The sequence below is a fragment of the Silurus aristotelis genome (genome assembly GCF_946808225.1).
Source record: "Silurus aristotelis genome assembly, chromosome: 10".
Lineage (NCBI taxonomy): Eukaryota > Metazoa > Chordata > Actinopteri > Siluriformes > Siluridae > Silurus > Silurus aristotelis.
This window is the reverse complement of record NC_139583.1, coordinates 15,717,584-15,738,097: the sequence shown is the minus strand read 5'-3', so window position 1 is coordinate 15,738,097 and position 20,514 is coordinate 15,717,584. Positions and strand designations below refer to the sequence as shown.

The 20,514-nt window shown below is 39.3% G+C and overlaps 1 protein-coding gene and 1 long non-coding RNA gene across 6 annotated transcripts in view; both read right to left on the bottom strand.

The window, feature by feature from the left end:
• Positions 1-20,514, bottom strand: part of mef2aa (myocyte enhancer factor 2aa) — an 84,013-nt gene that overhangs the window by 23,894 nt on the left and 39,605 nt on the right. For all 5 annotated transcript variants that reach the window (XM_083552710.1, XM_083552712.1, XM_083552714.1 and 2 more), the window contains exon 4: positions 19,204-19,407. In XM_083552710.1, the coding sequence (XP_083408836.1) occupies positions 19,204-19,407 (204 nt within the window). The remainder of the gene's footprint in view (positions 1-19,203; positions 19,408-20,514) is intronic.
• On the bottom strand, positions 10,283-19,180 carry LOC310732353. Its single transcript, XR_014535453.1, has 2 exons — positions 15,905-19,180; positions 10,283-15,872 (listed from the first exon to the last, which is right to left on the bottom strand). It is a non-coding gene; the product is annotated as an uncharacterized lncRNA (long non-coding RNA).

Genomic DNA, 20,514 nt, shown 5'->3' with positions numbered 1-20,514 from the left:
CTTCTGGCAGTTGGCAATGTCCACTAATGGTTTGCTGTTAACAACTTCTAAGGTGCTTGGCTTGCCCATAAGACTGTGGGTGGGTCGGCAAGAGTGGCTTTTGCTCGCTTTTTCCGAGCAACGCCTTCCTGAGTCATTTCCTGTTTATTGAGGCCTCTTTACACCCGAACGCCTGTGTTTACCCGAGAAACTATGCACTTTCTCCCCAAGAGTGCCACAGATTCCATCAAGACCTGCAAATTAAAGCCCGACCTGCTCATTATGTGGGCAATAGTGTGGTTGGGCTGGAGCACTGGAGGCGGGATAAGGACGGGGCAACTTAAACCCAATGTCACACCCAATGGCTGTGCCAGAACACAAAGCATGAGCGCATAATGCAGGTCATGAAATATCTGACACAAAGACACTATGACACACCCAAACAATGAGGGCCTGTTCATGCATGCTGCGGGGTGAAGGTCTATGATGGATGGAGCTGCCACATTTATTTTTTTGCTGGCTCAAGTGCTAGAACTGGGAATAATACGTATGGGTGAGATGTTAAGAAAACCCAACACTATATATGTATATAAAACCTGTGACATGGAGTGTGTTACAGAGCAAAATGTGGGATGGTGCACTTGTAAATCCTTCTTAAATGACTTGGCACGTATCGGCTGTCCTGCGGACTCTGCCCGCGGCTCCTAGTAAACGGATCACTAAATCAGCACATGGCTAAACAGGTGGCCCTATCCCCTGCACCTGCCAACCCGCCTCGCTGCCTAGTCCAGCCAATCAGCAGCCTCTGCACACCAACATAGCCTTAGAAGGGAGCCTGAAGGTCATCAGCTATGACCCCCTGCAATACCTCCTGCCCCCTTGACAACTACCAACCCAACCATCACATTTGTTGTCATTTGACACCTTACTGGATATACAAATGCCCCAACATTGTATGAGGGGTTGCCAAGTGTTAATGCACATGGATGGATCCGTTTCCACCCCCAAACACAAGGAAAAAGGGTTACAGGATCTTTCCCAATTTTTATTTTAATTGAATTTGTAATGAAATGTTAATGTTGGTATCATTTTAATAGGTGACAGAAAGGGAAGAGTTTATCAAAGGGTCTAAAGAGAACATGACAACCTCAATCATCTGTACAAAACAGATTCATGCATAAATTACAAAAATACTCCCCCAGAAAAAGAGAAACAGACAAAGAAACTGCCATCAAGGCAGGAGTGTTTGTTTGTCAGAGAATTAACATAAGAGTGAAAACACACTAAAAAAGACTGTTTGCTGGCTCTACTCTTAGCCCCATTCTATTCCCAAACTTGTTCTTACTCTTCCATTAGTATTAGCTACTATTCATTTACCTTGAATAGACAAATAGAAGCTAATAATAATTGCTCTTGAAATTAGATGTTTTCCATATGCACATCACACATCAGAAACACACATCATAATGCGCCCATAAAATCCAGGTAAAAACATTTGTTTGTTTAGGTCAACCATTACTGAACAAATTAAAATCTTAAGCGTTTTTGGAAAGCTAAAAATACCATTCAAGTGAAGCAATTGCATAAGCCACCTACATTACCTGTACACGTGATGTACATTCAGAGAAATGGCTGGGCTTTATGCTTTGAAATGCCATTAGCCTGCTGCAACCTTCTGGTGTCTAGGCTTTTTAAGTCTGACTTATTTATGTATTGTATGTGAATAAATGTTTACTGAGACTATGGGTCTAAAAGCCCAAGATCAGAAATAAAGGAGGAACAGACCTGGAAAAAAGGACTTGGCTGGGAAAGAGAGAGAGAGAGAGAGAGAGAAAGAGAGAGAGAGAGAGAGAGAGAGAGAGAGAGAGAGAGAGAGAGAGAGAGAGAGAGAGAGAGAGAGAGAGAGAGAGAGAGAGAGAGAGAGAGAGAGAGAGAGAGAGAGAGCTATGTACTGTAATTCTAGAAATGTCATTTCTCTGTCTCAAATGAAAAACCGAAATGTATTAATATAAGCATGCATAGTAATAAAATAAAAAAAATGTATATGCAATATACATACAATAAAACAGATTGTCAATATAAAAGCTGAATAAATGTTCTTAAACGCAGATAAAATGGTCACATGGCAACATGGGTAAGGTGACACACGGAAACTTAAAACATGGCTGTTAGGTTCGGACAGACCTCCCACCTGCTGTTCAGTCTAAGAGGCTTATCAGAATTGGCTTTTAAGTGTGCAGCATAGCAAAATAAAATGAGTACAACATGCTGGCTGAAAGGAAGCCTTTTATCTGCTTGACAAGCATTTCTGCCCGAGTATAAACATCTGCACAGCTTACAGTGGAAGGGTGCTCCTGCTCTGTTTAACCATAGCAAAGAAAAATATATATGTTGTGCATTATTCTCATTGCTGAACATATTTTGTCGAGAATCTCAAAAGCCCCTGAGAGCCTGGCTGACCAGACTGTAGAACAGGATGTGACTTCATGTTTGTCCTTCCTGCCAAGGTGCTATTGTCCGCTAGCTATACTCACAGGAAGTGTGTTGGTGGGGGGGCTTTCTTTGGTAATTATGATCAGTACGTAAATGTATAGAAAAAAAATAAACCAAAAAAAAAAAAAAACTTTCTATATGTCTCCCCAGGACGCTGATGTGTGCACACATCTCAGCCCTCCACATGTAAACACAGCAAAAAGATTTATGTGCACTTTGGGAGTCTGACTGATTGATCTATGCAGACTGTGAGAAAGAGAATGCCTTAATATTGACTCAGCCGTATATTCAATTAAATTCATTTTTGTTTGTATAGCGCTTTTAACAATGAACATTGTCTCAAAGCAGCATATGGTCGCTAATTACCAGTGGTTGACCACTGAGATTATCACTATTATAGACATGACTATCTTCTATTAGCTGGGGTGTTGCACTGCAGGGAGCAATAGCCACCCCACTAAGAGAGGCAGCTGCCCAGAGACAAAACACGATCAGACTCGACAAAGCTATTAGTTGCCAGAGTAAGAGAGAACACACTTTTAGTCAGGGAGTATTTTGAGACACCAGAGCAGTCTGGGAATTCAACTCAGAATTGAGGATGAAGGCATCTCAAAGTCATTGCATGGGCTTCATGGGAAAATGAAATAGTGCAAACGACATGGCATTAAAGTACGCCTCCTATCCCCACTGACCTCAAAATCTCCTTCCCAACTGTAAAACTTGACTTATTCTACTGTACTGTACAATAAATTAAGAGCACAACTTCTAAAATAAACAACTTTTCTTAAAGCTTGCTTTTAAGCTTTCCTGGACAAACTGCAATCTCTCTCTTTCTCTCTCTCTCTCTCTCTCTCTCTCTCTCTCTCTCTCTCTCCAATAAAATATTCATAATAAAGACAATTAGGAGTTCCGATAAGTCAAGATAGAAGGATGAGAAGAGAGCAGGCAGGACATGCCAGCACAACTGCAGCACTTTATACCTTCTCTGCCACAGAGTCAGCCTGGTCAATCTGTGGCCAGCCAGATCACTGTAACACACAGCTTTCTGGCACTATCCATGGCTTTCAGCCTGAAAATTACCTTATTTCAAGTACAAGCATGTGTATGATTCTGGTTTATTTAGCAAGGTGTTCAGGTGCTGTCAGACAGTTTAACTTCTGCAATAACACACTTACTGAACAAAGGTCTGTACGATCTGGGAGCGCGATCATTTGCGAGGGTTCTGCGTGGCTTGGTGGTTTTGACTGACCTCAAAGCCACAATGTAAATTCAGGTCAAAAACTGAAGGGCTTCATAAACCACCGGGCATCACTTTGGTAACCCTCATATATATTCTCATGTGAAAGAGGCTGCCTGGCTGTCATTAGCAATTCCAACCAAATTAGGTCAGCTGATGACATACTTCAAGTTCTGCTACACTAAACTGCCAAAGTAACCTTGCTCAGTGAGAAAAAGCTCCGAAATGTAGGGTAAGCATAGCATACAGGAAAGGAAAAAAAAAAGAAAAAAGAAAAAACCTCAACAAGAGTGATTCTTACTAACCTGATTTGACTTCTGAATCATGTTTGTAAAGAAAATTCAAGTTATTATGTCTGTCTGTCTGTCTGTCTGTCTGTCTGTCTCTCTCTCTCTCCCTCCACACCGAATCCGAATTAACCTTCTCTTGGCAACAGTTACTATGTATGCTCTTGTAAACACCTGCGGAACAGGAACAAGGACATGATGGAATGATTTTGTCTCTGCATATGCATGTCTGAGTGAATATGCACAGTCTGGAAGGAAGTGCACAATGGAGATGAAGACAGGTTGATGATGGAAGGTAGATAAAGTGAGAAGGCATGCATAGCCCATGGCATAAGTGTGAATGCTTACAATCTTTTTTTTTTTTTTTTTACAGTTCCATACACCTTGCACTCCAACAATTTGTTAGCAATAAAAGTCCTTCTCTTCCTTTTATTGAAACCTGAATCAGAATAAACACCTTACCAAACTGGAAACATAATGAAAACCTTCCTTGGGTAGTTCATACAGTGCTAGAGTCACTGAAGGCAAGTAATAATCTAGTTGCAAAGTCAAAAGCTTTCGTTCAAAAGCAGAGGTGTGTGCCTATGTCACAGTTTATGTGCACTTTCTAAGCCTAATCTAAGCCTGAGCTAACAAAACTAATCTTTCACTTCAGCACTACAGAGGACACTTCTGGGTAACTGAAGTGAAACAGGCACAGAGAGTACAGCAGGATGATTAAAGATGAACTATAGCAGACAGGGAATGTGTTTGTCTCAGGTAATATGAGATATAGGGATAGAGTAAAATGAGCAAATGTATCAAAAAGGGATGGATAGAGATTTATTCTTGCTTTTACTGAATCACAGTCAATCATGTTTGGCTGTGTTGGTGCTGCTTTCCCCTCTCTAACTGGAGAGTAATCAATAGCTCAAGAGCAGGCCTCCATTAGCCCTAGCTCTTGTTGTCTGGGGACTGATTATGAGAAGAGAGAAAAAGCTGAAGGGGAGGCTGGTTAAGTTTAAGTAGCATAGTGAACAAAGCATTGTAGTTCACTGCTTTCTATTTGGTTTCTATCACATCACCACAAGCCAGTTCAACAAATAGCAAAAGGCCTGTTCTTGAGTCATCTTAAAAATCTAAAGACTGATACACAGCAAAGCTTATTTCCAATGATGCTTGATTTCTAATTGTGAATTGCTGCTTGTGACTATTACAACTAGCATTTCCAGCCTTGCGGGTCTTTTGCCAATTTTGCCTGACGAATTGTGCGAGTGCATAAGCTATAAGTTACATTTCCTGGTAAAATATTACAGCTCATTCAGCTCACATTACAAGGAAAACGGATAGTGGTATTTTGCTTACTCTGCAGGAGCTTTCACAGATCTCATTGTGATGCTATTTTTCAAGGTATAGGGTTACTGAAAAATTCATTCCTGATTTGAGAAAAAACAAGACAAAAAAAAAAGTGTTGTGGCCTTTGAAATATGTGTCTACATCTTTTTAAAAGTAATGGGTCAGATCTAGAGGATTTCTATTGCTATCCCATTCATACGCATGAACTGTATAGTCTGGAGTATGGGCTAAAGCCAAATGTTGCCCAAAACAATGCACACAAATACACAGTGTGTAAACGGTGCAGAAAAGTGAAAAGACTAGACCAGCAAAATTGCAGTTAAATAAATAAAATTTAAATACATACACAGGGCAGTGTGTCTAACTACACATCATGTATCCAATACATAGTTAAGCAGGAAGAGCATCAGGATGAACTGAGGTGCCATGATTTTGTACAAATGATCAAGCTGACTGTGCATTTAACATGACATTATAACCCATCACTAGTAGCAGGAAATAGGATAGCAGCATATAGTGTTTCAGTGGGAAACGGGCTGAGCTTGAAAGTGTGTGCAGAAAAATGGGTCTGTAGGTTGCCTGCATACACAGCCATAGATGGTTCGAAACTGGCGTGGGATCAAGCTCTTGCTATGAGTGAAATGATTCTGTTTTTCTGACCTTACACCAAAAAACCCACATAAATAACTTCATTAGCATTCAACTGGCCCTCAATGCCTCAAAGGACCAAATAGAATCTGTGAACCAAGACAACAGCACATCTCTTAAACTAAAAGGCTACAATGATGCAGCAAAATGAGTCATTTGCTCGTGTTGCACTTCTCTCTCATTTAATTTGTGAAAAAAAAAACACACAAGGGTTTTCTGCACAGAGTCAGCAGGGCCTGCACTCAAGCACTCAAGATTAGAGGCAGCCTCATTAGTCTAATCATGATTAATATTTACAGAGGGCAAGACTTTGTCTGTTGTTTTGTCCAGGCATTTTGAATACTTGGTTTTGAAGTGAAAAAATATTAGACTCGTGAGAAAACGGGAGAGAGGAGGCTGAGGAAGCAGGCAAAAAGAGAGTCACTGACGTCAATGAGGCATGACATGCTGAAAATAAGACTCTCTTGGCAGTAACTAGGTAACAAACGGTGCACTCAAGAGGGCAGAAACGCTCTGTAAGAGCGGAGTATGAGAGGCTATGACACATGCACAACAACACAACAACACGCAAAACACACGCACATCACATCGTTGGTAAAGAGCTTTTTAGACACAGGCTATTAAGTGATGCATCATAGTACTAATGGTCAACAGAAAAATGAGAAAGGGGGCACCTGAAATTGAAAAAAGTGCAAGTTTGATACGCTGTGCTGCTTGTCTTTTTTCTCTTTACGCACTATTTTTCCTGTTGTCGGACTAATGTTCATAGTGCAGATGAAGATGATCTGAGTCGTGTTTCTCACTGTCTGTTCCCTGTTAGGAAGTAAACACGCTACACTGTTTCCACAGCAACCTTCTCACACTTAACATATGAGGAAAAATTACCATGACTTAATATCTTCTCTCATGTCTGGTTTAAAGCAGCAAGTGCACGAATCACTGTTTTGGTTCAGATTCAGAAGGAAGAAATAGGATGTTCTGAATGAGAGCTTTGGTCCTGTCCTAGAGAACACCCAGAGGAAAGGGAGTCCTTGTCCTATAAAAGAGGGCACTTTGAAAAGCAGTGGGAGGCTCGGAACAACACAATTAGTGTTCTGGCCCTCAGCATGGTCTATTAAGGCAGTGCTTTTTAAACCCGACACATGTGCTTCACCGCAGCAGAAGAGAAAGGACCAATTCATTTACAAAGTAATTGTATTTATAAGGCGTACAAAAAATGCAATTGATCCATTTCATGTGACATCAGAATTGTATTCAAGCCTTTCTGAGTGTAAAACTGAAACCAGATTTCAGCCTATAACATTTGTTGGCATTCATTCATTATCCTGGACAGATATGAAATGGATCCAGGGCATATCTAGAGAACATCATGCCTGATGCAGGAATACACCCGAATTAAGCATTAGTCAATCACAGAGAACAGATGTGCTAGAAATATCACACATATGCTGTATATATGACTATAGAAATTGTGGCACTGTTATCACTTCAATTAAGAATTAATGATTCACAGTAACCAACCTCTTTCTCCAAATAGTGGGAAAATAATGTTCTATCTTTGTCCAAAGTTTTTATGATTATATTGGCTTGTTTATATTGTAGCTCACAATAATGAATCTCAGTTATATATTTTGTTGGCTTGTTTTGGGTCCACCTGTTTCCCCTAGAGGAAAGCAGCACTACGAATCAGTGCAAAATTACTCCAACGGATCACCGCTTTCATCTGATAAAGCATTTCTTTCCTTATGGGAGTGGTCTATTTTCAGATGACAATGCTTCTATCCTCTCGGAGTTTACTGAATGGCGTGATGAGCTTGAAAAGGATGGTAATGATATTCCCTTGCTTCCCAGTCACCAGATCTCAAACCTCCTGTGAGATTTTAAGGTTGACAGTGATCCATATCATTGAATGAATATCTTTTGATAGAATAGTGTTTTACCAATGTGTGCCAAGATGCGCTGGCATCTCACAGTGTCGCTTTTCCTTTTATTTGTCACACTAAAAATTTGGTCATGCTGTTTAGAGCTTTCCAGACAGAACAGGTCAACTGGACAAGCAAGACCAAATTTGGACAGAGGGAATGCGGACGCTGTACAGTTGATATGGCGTGCTGAGACGTTACATTGACAGCACGCCATGTTGTCAATCGGAATGAATAAAAGTTGTCTTATCCGGCCAAACATAGAAGGCATTCCCAGACAGTGACAGACTACAGTACTTCTGTACTGTTGTGATGTGTTATAGTAACTTGGCACATCTATTCTGGCCTTTGCTAATTAAACACCAGACAGTGATGCACAGCTGAAGCAAATAAAAAGCCATTTACATTTGTGAGGCACAAAATCTCCCCAGATAAAGATGAAGGTTGACAAAACAAACATTTGCCACATATAAATTTTACATATCCTCACAGTGAATTTTCAGATGATCTCCAATGTTGATGGAAATGTGAAAATTAAAAAATGCTGAAGTCGTCAGATAAATTATAATACTATATAAAACTTCAGTGCACACAACTGTAATTATTTGTGGTTGGAACTCATTATTAAAAAATGCCTCCTCTATACCCGATTGCTTAAAAAAAAAAAAAAAGGCTCAGCCTTGTGTCAATAGAGCTGACATTTGGTTTGGTTTAATCGCTCCTTTAATAAGGAGACGTCTCAATGTGAGAAGGAAACGGGTATGAAAAGATGTGCGGTGAAGGGAGGGGGTTAAAGACTTGCCAAGGAGAAGACATTAAGGAGTGAGCGCTGGGGAATTGAGCAGAGAGAGTCGGAGATGAGGATCGTTGAAATGAAGCGAAATGTTACAGATCATGAGGGAAATTAGACAAGCTTTAATAACCGTTACATCAAAAAAATAGTGCCAAAGTGATATCTGAATCGAACTGACAGCTGTTAAAAAGAGGGCTGCTAAGATGACTCAAATTATCATGTCAGAAACTTTCTTCCAGTGTTTAAAAGGACAAAATACTTTTTTTGTCATACTGAGGTTTATCATAAAGAATGTTTTCCTTTTTTTGGTGTCCTTTTTTTATTTATCTATGTTTTTTTAAATATAGAGGCAGCATGACAGATTTATTCTGCTTTACATTAAGAAGCAAGGAAACTGCACCTGATCCTCCCCAATTCAAGCGCCAAGCAGTGTAACTAACCAGGCAGACCCGTGAGCCTGCTCAAATGTCAAACAAGGCTTTAGCAGATCACACAGCGAGCCTGGCCTGTGGCCAGTCACAAAGTCAAGCTGCTAAGTTAAGCACTTACCAATTAAAATGTAATCTTACTCCCCTTCCGTCTCTCATGTTGTCATCTGTGCATATCAAACATAAATTAAGCCTCTGACCCCTTTTAGATTTCTCCTTGCAGATGTAAGAGAATTGCTCAATGATAGCAATGCCTTGTAAGTGTGTGTGTGTGTGTGTGTGTGTGTGTGTGTGTGTGTGTGTGTGTGTGTGTGTGTGTGTGTGTGTGTGTGTGTATTGACAGGTAATCCTTAAGGACTGAAAACACTCCAGCTTTTGATGAAGCATGGTTTCTCACTTTAAATGTCCTAGCCATGACCTCAGAATAAGAGTTGTTTCATAACTGAATTAAAAGCATCTTTAATTTGGTCATGCAACATGACTGAAATGGCTTTCATAAATACAAAGGAGCAGTCATCTTAAAGTAGAGACAAGTACCACAATATAGTTTAGTTTCTCATCTAGTTATCCATTAAGTGTAAATCTATCAAGTTTACTGTAAAAAGACGGACAGACAGACAGATAGACATACGGACAGATAGAAACTACACAACACTACAACTTTATTAACCACTTTTAATTCAGTACAAATGTCCACACCTCAAAGAGGAAAATCTATGGCTGTTTATTTGTTTGATGGCTGAGAGTTTAACGGCATTACGGGAAGCCTGTAGGGTAGTGACAGGCCTGGATGGTGCCAGCTCCAACAGCCTGTGAGCGACGCTCCATTATCTAGGCATGTCAGGATCGCAGATCCTCAACACTCCAGGCCTGATCTGTCAGTGAAAGAGCCCAGACAGGGCCCCTCTGAAACCCCACAGCCCCCTAATGTTTGGAAAATTAGTTTAGCCACTAAGGCCGAGTCAACAGCGGCATATAAATAATACCCCTATTAGGAGCGCCACCCCTGCCTGCTAAAAGAGAAATGGGTTTGTAATTGCCATGGTGTTAACTGCGCATGTTGTACTTGCAGAGCACCCCAGAGCAGTGGTTTGATTTAACAGTCAAGCATATAGAGACAAATGGCAATACAAAAGACAATTGAAACTATGGGGACTCACTTTTCTTTTTTCAGGTTTAATCAATCTGATCGCATATAAATGCTAACAAAATCTGATAACATTCTTAGTTGGACTGCTAGCTGATAACACGTTAACTACTGCAGAATAATAAAAATACTAATGAATACAATTTTCACTTTTTACTTTACTTCACTTTATTTACTGTGGTACCAAACGAGTGGAGAGAAATGCTTGCAAGATATGAAAGCTACCCTTATATCCCATCTTAGTAAATGTAAAGGCTGAATCTTTTGCAAATGATGACTTAAGTGATTTAATCATCATCAATTTACCCAAATGACATTTAAACTGTAGTTTAATGGTTGACCTTAAGGGATTTCTTGCCCTTCCATTCCTCACAATGCTGCTGCTTTTTCCTACTCAACACCAGGAGGAGGATAATTGATCAATCACGCTAATTGAACAGTCTGGCCAGCCAGAGCACAGAAGCAGATGTGCCAATTTGCATTCATTAAGACAGACTGGGGGTCTTAATCACTATGCCCGCTGTGATTGACAGCACAAACAATTCTGTTTCTAACGCTCTAAACATAAAGCCCATGGTGTGCCTCCACTTACTTTGCTATCAGCGTAATGATGCACACTGACATGCAAAGGGGCTTGTATCAAGCTGTCTTTTTAAAAGATGGCAGACGTACATTTTTATGATTTCAACTCTCTCAGATCAAGTAAAGCAGAAAAAAATTACCTAACTCTTGTGGCATTTCTACCAAAAGCGAACCATGGGGATTCTGCACAGCAGTCAAGTCACTGAAAAAATCCCCCGTGACATCATGGCATCAGCTACGCCCCTCTCTCCATGCCTCCACCTTCCCTTGAGGCTACAGTGATGAAGGAAAGTCCTTTATCAGAAATATCTCCCAGGCCCAGACATTCAACTCAGCCCCATTTCCTTCCTTTCCTCGCCCTCGCTCCCAGACACTCGTCGCTCTTTTTTATCCAACATTCACAGCTTTACTCACTCTGCCAACTCATTGTCAATGGGACTTTATGAACACAGATGACTGTATAATGAATATGTATGCTATAGAAATTCAGTCAGGCTGTTGTTTGGCAGCTTTGTATGCCAGTTTAAATGCTTAGCTTCACAATCTCAAGTGCAGGGACCAAGGGACTTTGACTTTTTTTTTTTTGGGTCCCGTGCTTTATGGAAAGACAATGGTGCAATTCATGTGGAACAGAAGTGGAAACTCGGAGAAAAGGAGAAAAGGGGATCGCTGGCATTTTAAAATGGTCAAAATTTACATATCATGCAAATTTTATTTTGACCATTAAACGTCTTCAGAAGCATGCCTGTAAAGGACAGACAGTTGGTTCTTTTTCAAGGATTCAACAACCCATTAAAATCCATTATAAGATTGCTAACCATACAGCCCCTTATTTTAGACAATTCCACATTCTTTACAGGAAATGTAAATCTGTTTCATACTGTATTGTATTTCATTATATAACACCAAAGCTTCATTTCCAATTTGGATCGGTTAGAATGCAGTAGCTTTGGCCACTATGAAATTATTAGCTTTACTTTAATGAGTGTTCTAATATGTTTTATTTTATATAGCAACAACAATCACATCTTTTAAAAAATGTTTGTATTTGATAGAGTAAAGGTTTCAAATGTCAGCACTGTGTTAACAGCCAGAGCTAAAGTTGCTACATCAAGTTTCCTGACATGGGAAAGTGTCAGGACAGGTTTCATTACATTTCAAAATCTCTTTGTATCAAATACAATTCCACCTTTGAATACTTGTGTCAGGAAATAAAGAAACATTTGGGGTTTTTTTTTTTAAACCACAAATTAAAATGTCACCTTTATATGCCTTTCAAAAAACAGACACTATATTTGCCTCTGATTTGTTTATTATTTTAATGAACAGGACATACTGTCAAAACACTAGCCAGACTCTAAATGTCAACCAATCAATGAACATTAATCATTGACATTTAACTGTCATTCAATAAAAAATTTGTTATGCACTAAATATGTTTTTTTTTTTTTTTTTTTTTTTTTTTTTTTTTTTTTAAGATAAAGTTTATATGCATGTGCTCCATATGTATATGAAGCTGCAAGAAATCTTAAGTCTGTGTTTGGACTGAAATAAGAAGCCCCAAGAGCGACTCAAGGATGATTTCATTACTTCAAGTCATAGACCAAGAAGAGTAAAGACGATTGAATTATTTTAATTACCTGCAGCAGCTTTTTCATTTGCAGTGCAAATAAAATTGAATTTGAAACACACAGGAACAAGAACAGGAACTCCAGGGGTCTTGGTGCAGTGTGGAATTGCAGACATGCTGACTGATTAAGTACTGTGCTGCTTGCATTTACTCTGTGCATTTCACATATTATGTGCCTCATAAATGATTATAAATAATGTGCAAGTCTATGGACCATTCAATGGCATGAAGATGCACTATACGGACAATGGTCTGTGCATTGTACAGACCTTTCCCACATTGGCAAAGAATAGTATGTGCTTTTTGAACATCCAATTTTAGTCCACTTTGGCAATTATAATAAACTCCACTATTCTGGGAAGATGTTCCACTAGATTTTAGAGTGTGGTTGGGGAGATTTGTACTCATTCATCTACAAAGACATTAGTCAAGTCAGCCACTGATAAAGGGTGAGGAGGCCTGGGGTGCAATTCATCCCAAAGATGTTTAATAGGGTTCAGTGCTTCAAAGCAGACCACTCAAGATCTTCCATGCCGACCCATGATGTGAAATATATATTCATGGAGCTCACTTTTGCACAGGGACAGTCGCATGTTAGAACAGGTTTTAATCTCCTAGGTCAAGTGAACAGCAAATGTTCAACTTCTACATCCATGCCTCATATGTCTGGACAGGTGTCTGAATACTTTTGTGCATGTAGTGTAATTCCTTTGTTGAGAAACGGTAGCAACTGAGTAAATGCTAACTCTGTTTTGTCTAGCATCTCTATCATTTTATCAAGATGAAAAAAATGCTGGAGAGGTGATTTTTTTAGTACGTTCCCCACAGATCCCTGGGGATGCTCTCCCTGCTAGTAGTCTTGACCAATTAGATAGTCTTTGATCATTTACATTATCATAGCAAGCACAGCAAAACACTAGAACTGACACCCTTATTCTGACAAATACCTTTTGGCTGGATATTTGTCTCAACTTGTTCTTATCATTTAGTAAATCATTTTCACTTTGTATTTCATCTTGCATTATGTTTGGCCTTGTAAATGGGTGGGTTGTTATGGTAGTCCATAAAGGCGTCTGTGTTTGTTTGTCATAGTTTTTTAGTCATGCATAAAGAATATACTGTAGCCCAGAATCCTCCACTGACACACTGTTTTTTTTTGTTGTTGCACCTTTACATGAGTTTGAAATAGTAAAAGAAGCGCACGTCGGTTTGAATGATGCACGGAAGTATTATCCACATCCTTTTAAAACTTGGGAAGCACATACTTCTGCATTACAAGCTGATTTTTTGCCTTTCTGATGGACAGAGGAATTAGGAAAGCTATTTTTCACACCTGGAGAGCAGTACCAGTTGTTCCTGTTTGGACCCCAGGCTACTAATGGCTGAATTATCATGTAAATAAAAAGAATACTCCATAAATAGTAGGAATGTTTAGACTCTTAGAAACTTGTCATCCACCACTGCTTTGTGCTGAATTTATGAGCATTAAAAAATACGCCTACTATACTAAAAGAAAAGTTAGTTCTAAATGTTCTCCCTTATTTAGCACACGTGATTGAACTCATTAGTTAATTGCAAATGCCACCGCAGGATAATTCTAGTGTGTTAGAAAAGGGCAAATATGCATGTCTGTAAGGTAAACCCCCCATAGGACTAAAGTCTGACCCTGTGCTTAAGGCCGTTAAATTGTTGTCTAGGCTATCCTCTAGGCTGCCCTTTAGGCTGTCCTTTAGGCTGCCCTCTAGGCTGTCCTTAAGGCTGTCCTTTAGGCTTGCACAAGTACAAAAACCATAATCCTTTTATTATCTTTATTATATAGCTTACCCAGTGACATAGTTCCCTGCTTGCTCTACTACAGCTGAGGCTTACATACTCCTAAGCTAAAGACATTCAAACTTGATTTTTCACAACTAAACACATCAAATCAGCATCCTGTGCTAAAATATTTAGGGCATGTTATAGCTACTTTTCCGCATAATCTTGGATCATTTTTATGGATACATTGTCTTAATGGAAGTTTTTATTTTCTGGCTGATGTGTTTAGGCTTATCTTTAGTATTTTTAGATCTATTTAGTTCCTTCCTCATGATTCCTCCTACTTTCTGAAGTACATCAGTCCCTTCTCCAGCAAGACACCCCCACAACATAACGCTGCCACCCACACGCTTCACAGTTGGCATGGCGTTCTTCGGATGAAACGCTTTACCTATTGGTCACCAATAATTATTTTGTTTCATCTGACAAGAGAACACACCTTCAAAAGATTGCTGATCACCTGTGAACTTTAGTCTGGCTTCTATACACCATTCTGGAGTACAGGATTCTTCAATTCACAACAGCCTTTAAGATGTAGGGCTTTCTTATAACTGGATATACATATTTAGTGTCTGATGCCTTTAACCCTTATCTCATTGTGCCTTGGCATTGAGTTGAACCTTTCTGACCTCAGTTTAGACTTGTCTTGGAGTTTATTTTTCCATCCTTCATGAACAATTTCCCAATTTTATCATTTTTTCCCTTTGCATAAAGTGCAAACACTAAAGGTATGTATTCATTAACAATACAACTCATAATTATAACAACCGGCCAATCAGAAGCTTCTGAAAGTCATAACAATAATTTATGGAAACTTTCACACTGTAGTCAATATGGTGTATGTAAATATTTGAACCACTGGAATCCTACAATACTGAATTAAAGCTGAAATAAATCGGTCTTTAATTTATTGTTTAAAAATTACATGTGATAGACTTGAAAACAACATTATGGTCAAATTAATTTTGTAAAGGTTGTGAATAATGGAGATTGAATAATATCAGCCTTAGAGTATAAAAATAGGCAGAACTGTACAGAGTGTTTTACATAAATCAAGCAAAACGGTGATATTCTCTTTGTGTAAATACTACCTCTTAAATTCAGAATCATGCAATTGCTATGGCATAATTTTGAACTCAGTTTTGGATTGCAACGTGTTTCTTCTTGGTTTTTCTCGTTGTTTTCTGCTAGTTCTTTTTGCTAGAGTTTTACAAGTGTGCTATGAACGATCTCTGAACCTCCATTGTTCCATACTCTAAAGCCAGGAAGGAAGGTGAAAGCAAGGACAGAGTGTGCTGAAGGAGACCCGATATGCTAGAACACCTGTGGTCCTTAAAGACCCCACACACTCCCAGAATGAGAGTTGTAACCTCGAAGGAAACGCTCCATCAACCCTGCACTCCTATTCAGTAAATAAAAGGGATTGCTTCAGACCAAGAACCTTTGAAAAGGGAGACACAGATGGGATCGTGGCCACTTTTAATCAGACAGAGAAGTGGACAGGATCCACAAAGGGAGATTTTACGCAACGCTTCACCTGTCGCCTGGAGTGTTATTGAAGCTGAACTGCTGCTTGCTGGCCATGCACACACACACACACACACACACACACACACACACACACACACAACAGAGTCACAGATATGCATTCACAAGCATAGACATGGACTTTTCACATCATTACCCCCCATTTCAGACACCCTTCCTCAAGATCTGAGTCTATGGCACTGGTCCCAACAGACGAAGTCCGTCGCCCTGTACTTGGTTATCAAATTGCGCCCGAGGCAAACATCCATCTGTGGAAAGTGTGGCATCTGTTCTAACATGCTACAAGGCCAAGCCTTTATCTACAGATGGTGGTGAGGAGGAATGTGACCTTTGATTTGGCTTCTCACATGGAACGAACGCCAATCTTGCCCAGTGGAAAAAACTGGGAAAGGCAAACATTACAAATGTGAGAGCAACCAGTCTCAGTACATGTGGTGTTTATAAGTTTAATGCCATTCTTTATTTAAGGTAAGTGTAAGTGGCTTCATGTAAAGCACCTTCATGTAATAGTTTCACCAAAAGTGATGGGTGGGAGGGAGAGAGGACCAGAGCATGAGATGCAAGTGAATGGAGAATTCATCCATTAAATACTTGTTCTGAGAATTTTATGCCAATTAGGATGAGCTGAGTGCAAACCCAGAGCAGATAGCATAGCTGCACATCGCTGTTACTCTTTATTGGGACATGAGCTTTCCATTTTCACAGACAGCCAGACTTACACAATCACTTTTGATATTTGTATTTTTTTCTCCTAATTTAGGATAAACCCTTCCTCAGGCTCAAAGACTTACATAATATGATGTTTAAAACGAGAGGATAAGCTTAACATTCAGTAATAATTAGCATTGCTATCCTCTGACCAAACCAAATGCAGGGTGCAACTGTTATCTGGCTCTGTAAAACAGCTCATGATGAGCAGAAATGGCATGCTGACAACAGGCCTGGATTGCCTTATGACCATGTTCTTTGGCAATGCATTCGCATGGTTTTGATAAAAAAACAGAGACCAGGCTTAAGGTGACTTTTATATGAAGGCAGCAGGGTTGAGGGGGAATCTCTGTGGCTCGGCATTGAGCAAGGACAACAAGTGCTTTGTTAGACATTTTCATGCACAGAGCCAGGCTCCCTCAACACTGACATGGGAAAAACAGCACCTCAGCACCCAGCCTGTATGCTTCTATACTTGAATGCTATGTGTGTGTCCTAGATGCCATTTTCAGGACAGAATTGTCATTCCATTAGCTGCTGAAGACATCAGCCTATAGCCCTAACGCTTCTGAGCAGCAGGGCACACAAATGAAGCGTAACCAGGCTGCCTTTTGTCTATTTCAAGAAGCACCTGAGCAAAGTTCTTTAGCATCTTCCTCAAAAGGAAAGATAAGAAACAGCAAAGCTGTTAGGGATGAGAGTTATATAATAGAAAACATGTGCCTATTCATTTTTAACACATGTGAGGGCTTGCACTTTGCAAACGGCAGGGCTGGGCACGCATAAGGGCCCTTGAAAGAAAAAAACAAAAACAAGGCCTAGCGGATGGCTGGCCATTTTTTTTACAGCTCTGCCAAGCAGGTAATGCTCTAGCAGTGGCATCAGCATGAATAAAAAAATAAGGCTGCATGGCCAACTGCTTTCCTTTTTTTTTTTTTTATATAGTTTTGGATGTACCTACAGGCATGAAAGAAATGTATAAATGTGCTTGCATGTTGTCTAGGCATCCAAAACATGGTGTACGTATTTCCACCTTCTGTCCAGTGTTCCCATGACTTTACTGTCACATACACAAAGACAGTACAGTGGTTATTTCTCACATATTCCAAATTGTTAGAAAGCTGGGGGTCATTTCACAAGGTCATGAGCCCCTGCAACTTAAAAGGCTCAAGGGCAGGTTGGCAATCCTAGGATTCAAACTCACCCCCTTCTGATCCATGATCCTTCAGACCATTCTACATCAGGATATTGAGCTATTGAATCCCAATTGTCAAACATGGGCTACAAAATAGTATTTGGTTTGACCTGGCTCACTGAAATCAGAAATAATGTACAGCTGTGCCAGAAGGTTTGACTGATGACAAATGTGTTCAATAAAACCAGCCCATTTGAAGGTGGTAGGTTTGTAAAACAAGCAAGCTCTTTTCTCTTATTATTACTGCTACTGCACCAGAAGGATGGCTTTTCATTTTATACAAACACTTGCTAGAGAGGAGGGCATTTTAAAAGGAGCAAGAAATCTATAGTGTGAAATTTCTTTACTTGAAAAAATAAAAAAATAAATTCATCCCTGCAATCTTAAACAACATGACCTTCTTCCTGTTTATCTAGTAATACAGTTGGTGTAGCTGTTTTATGAGCCATGCTTTTTGTTAGTTGAACTTATCAGACCTAGCAGATATCCTGAAAACCTCAGAACATATCAGAACAAGATGAGACGGAAACAGTTACCCGTCAGCCTGACGTCTTTCTGTCCCTTTCTGTTATACAGTGCTGTTTAAGCTTCTCACGTATTTTGGAAAAATTTCTTCTATCCTTCTATTTGTTGGTAAAGACTATTGCATTAGATTACATTACAATAATGATTGGCACTAAATCTTCCAGCTTATAATCAACTGGCATAATGAATTTAAAAAATATCAAATAACAATTACAACAACAAACACACTCACAACTCAATCGCACATTTCTATCTGTTCTAAATGTACCTTAGATTTATACTTATAAAAATGTATAAATTTTTTATACTCTGTTCAACATGGGCATAAACAAATATGGATGCATTGTGCAAGTATATGCTTATTATTAGTGAAACCAAACTCAACATAGAGCATGAAAACTAGACATGTTTCAAAGGGAATAAATGTGTTTTTAAAGAACTTGTTCATGTCTATTAGACACATGAAAAAAAGTACATAGAAATACCAGGTTTCCTCTTTATTTGCACTGAGCAATTTACTTACACAAGACTGTTTGATTTTCAGATGACTGGGGGGGCTCGTAAAAATAGTCGTAAATTTTTTTAAATGATGGTATTTTAAATTACGTAAATCATCAGGACACCAAAAGGAACTTTTCCTACGTTTCCTCACGGATGGTTTTAATTGCCGGATGTGTGCATCATGGCGGATCTTGGTGCTTGATTTGAGACTTGGCGCATCAGTAAAACAAATGTCTAGTGATTAAAAATTCTTTTTGATATTTATTTATTTATTTGTATGAATATCATCAAACAGAAATGCGTGCTACATTAATCACGTGTTAATAAAATTAGTGTTGTTAAAATGAATTTGCATTAACGTGTTATTCACGTGTTAATTATAAACTATTAGCTAGACATACAGTACAGCAGCATACGAAAATCCACTCACCTCCACAATGTCAGAGTTTGTCCTGCTCTCATGAGGCTCGTTGTACTCTGTATATTTGAGCAGGACTTTGTCCATGTCAGTGCTGGCGTACTGAAAGAGCTTGTTGGAGCTGTTGAAGATGATCAGGGCAATTTCACAGTCACACAGGACACTGAGCTCATAGGCCTTCTTCATCAAGCCAAACTTCCTCTTAGTGAAGGTGACCTGAGAGACAGGAGAGAGTATAACAGCATGTAAGAGGAAATTAAAATAGTGAGTTTTAAAATGTCACGTTTAGATTATTGGATTATTATACCAGGACAGATGTCCAACAATTCTCCACCAGCAAAAAAAAAATAAAATCCTTTTCTGAATGCGACTTCATAATATTTTTTTGGGTACTAGTGCCAACTTGTCTCTGTCTTACTGATTAATCAGTATATATTGTGTCTGATAATGGTTTGATGGGTTTTGCTCACAGGCATTTTTAAGCGTTCACTGTTTAAAACTATGACTATTTAAACTATTGTTTTTGGGAACTAGACAGGAATTATTTTGACCAAATAAAAAATTCTACCTAAGATATTCTACAGTCCATCTAAAGGCTACAGGGCTTGAGATGTGAAAGGGTGTTAGCCTTTTTCCCCCAAAATATTCCAAATCCTCATATAATAAACCAAATAGAATTATTAACCCTATTCATAGAGATTGTTACTTATTGTATGTTTTAAGCAATTAGTATATAAATATATTTTCGGAGCAACAATGACCGGCCGTTTAATGACATTCACCTGGAAGGTTGTTAACAGTCTTTATATGGTTTGTTAACTAGAGTGCATATTCTGTGGATCATCCAGATGCAGAAGATCATGAGGTCTTAGATTTAATAAGTCTTGCCCCAGTCTTTTCTGGCCACCAGACAGCTAATCAGCCATGCTTAATACATTGCGTGTCAAAAAGCCCAACTGCATGCATGGCTCCAAGCCTGCACAATCACAGGGTCATCACTCCCCATGCTCTTGCTCACAGCTCTGTTCTGGATCTGCTGGAACTGTAACATGAGTTCACTCCTGCAGCTCACGCATCAATTCTGTAGTAACCTGAGCCATACACCTATTCTTAGTCTTCAGGCTCTATGAGCTGTACTATGCTGCTTACCTTTACCTGCAGGCTGTACAGCAGAAAGCCAGAGAGATCATTCAAGCATCCTCTTTCCACAAAAAAAAAAAAAAAAAAAGAATACATTGAAATGTTTATGAATGAAAGCTTAGTTCCATAGCATGTTCTACTTCCAGTATATGAAAGAGGTGAACAGCAGATCTGAATATGTGA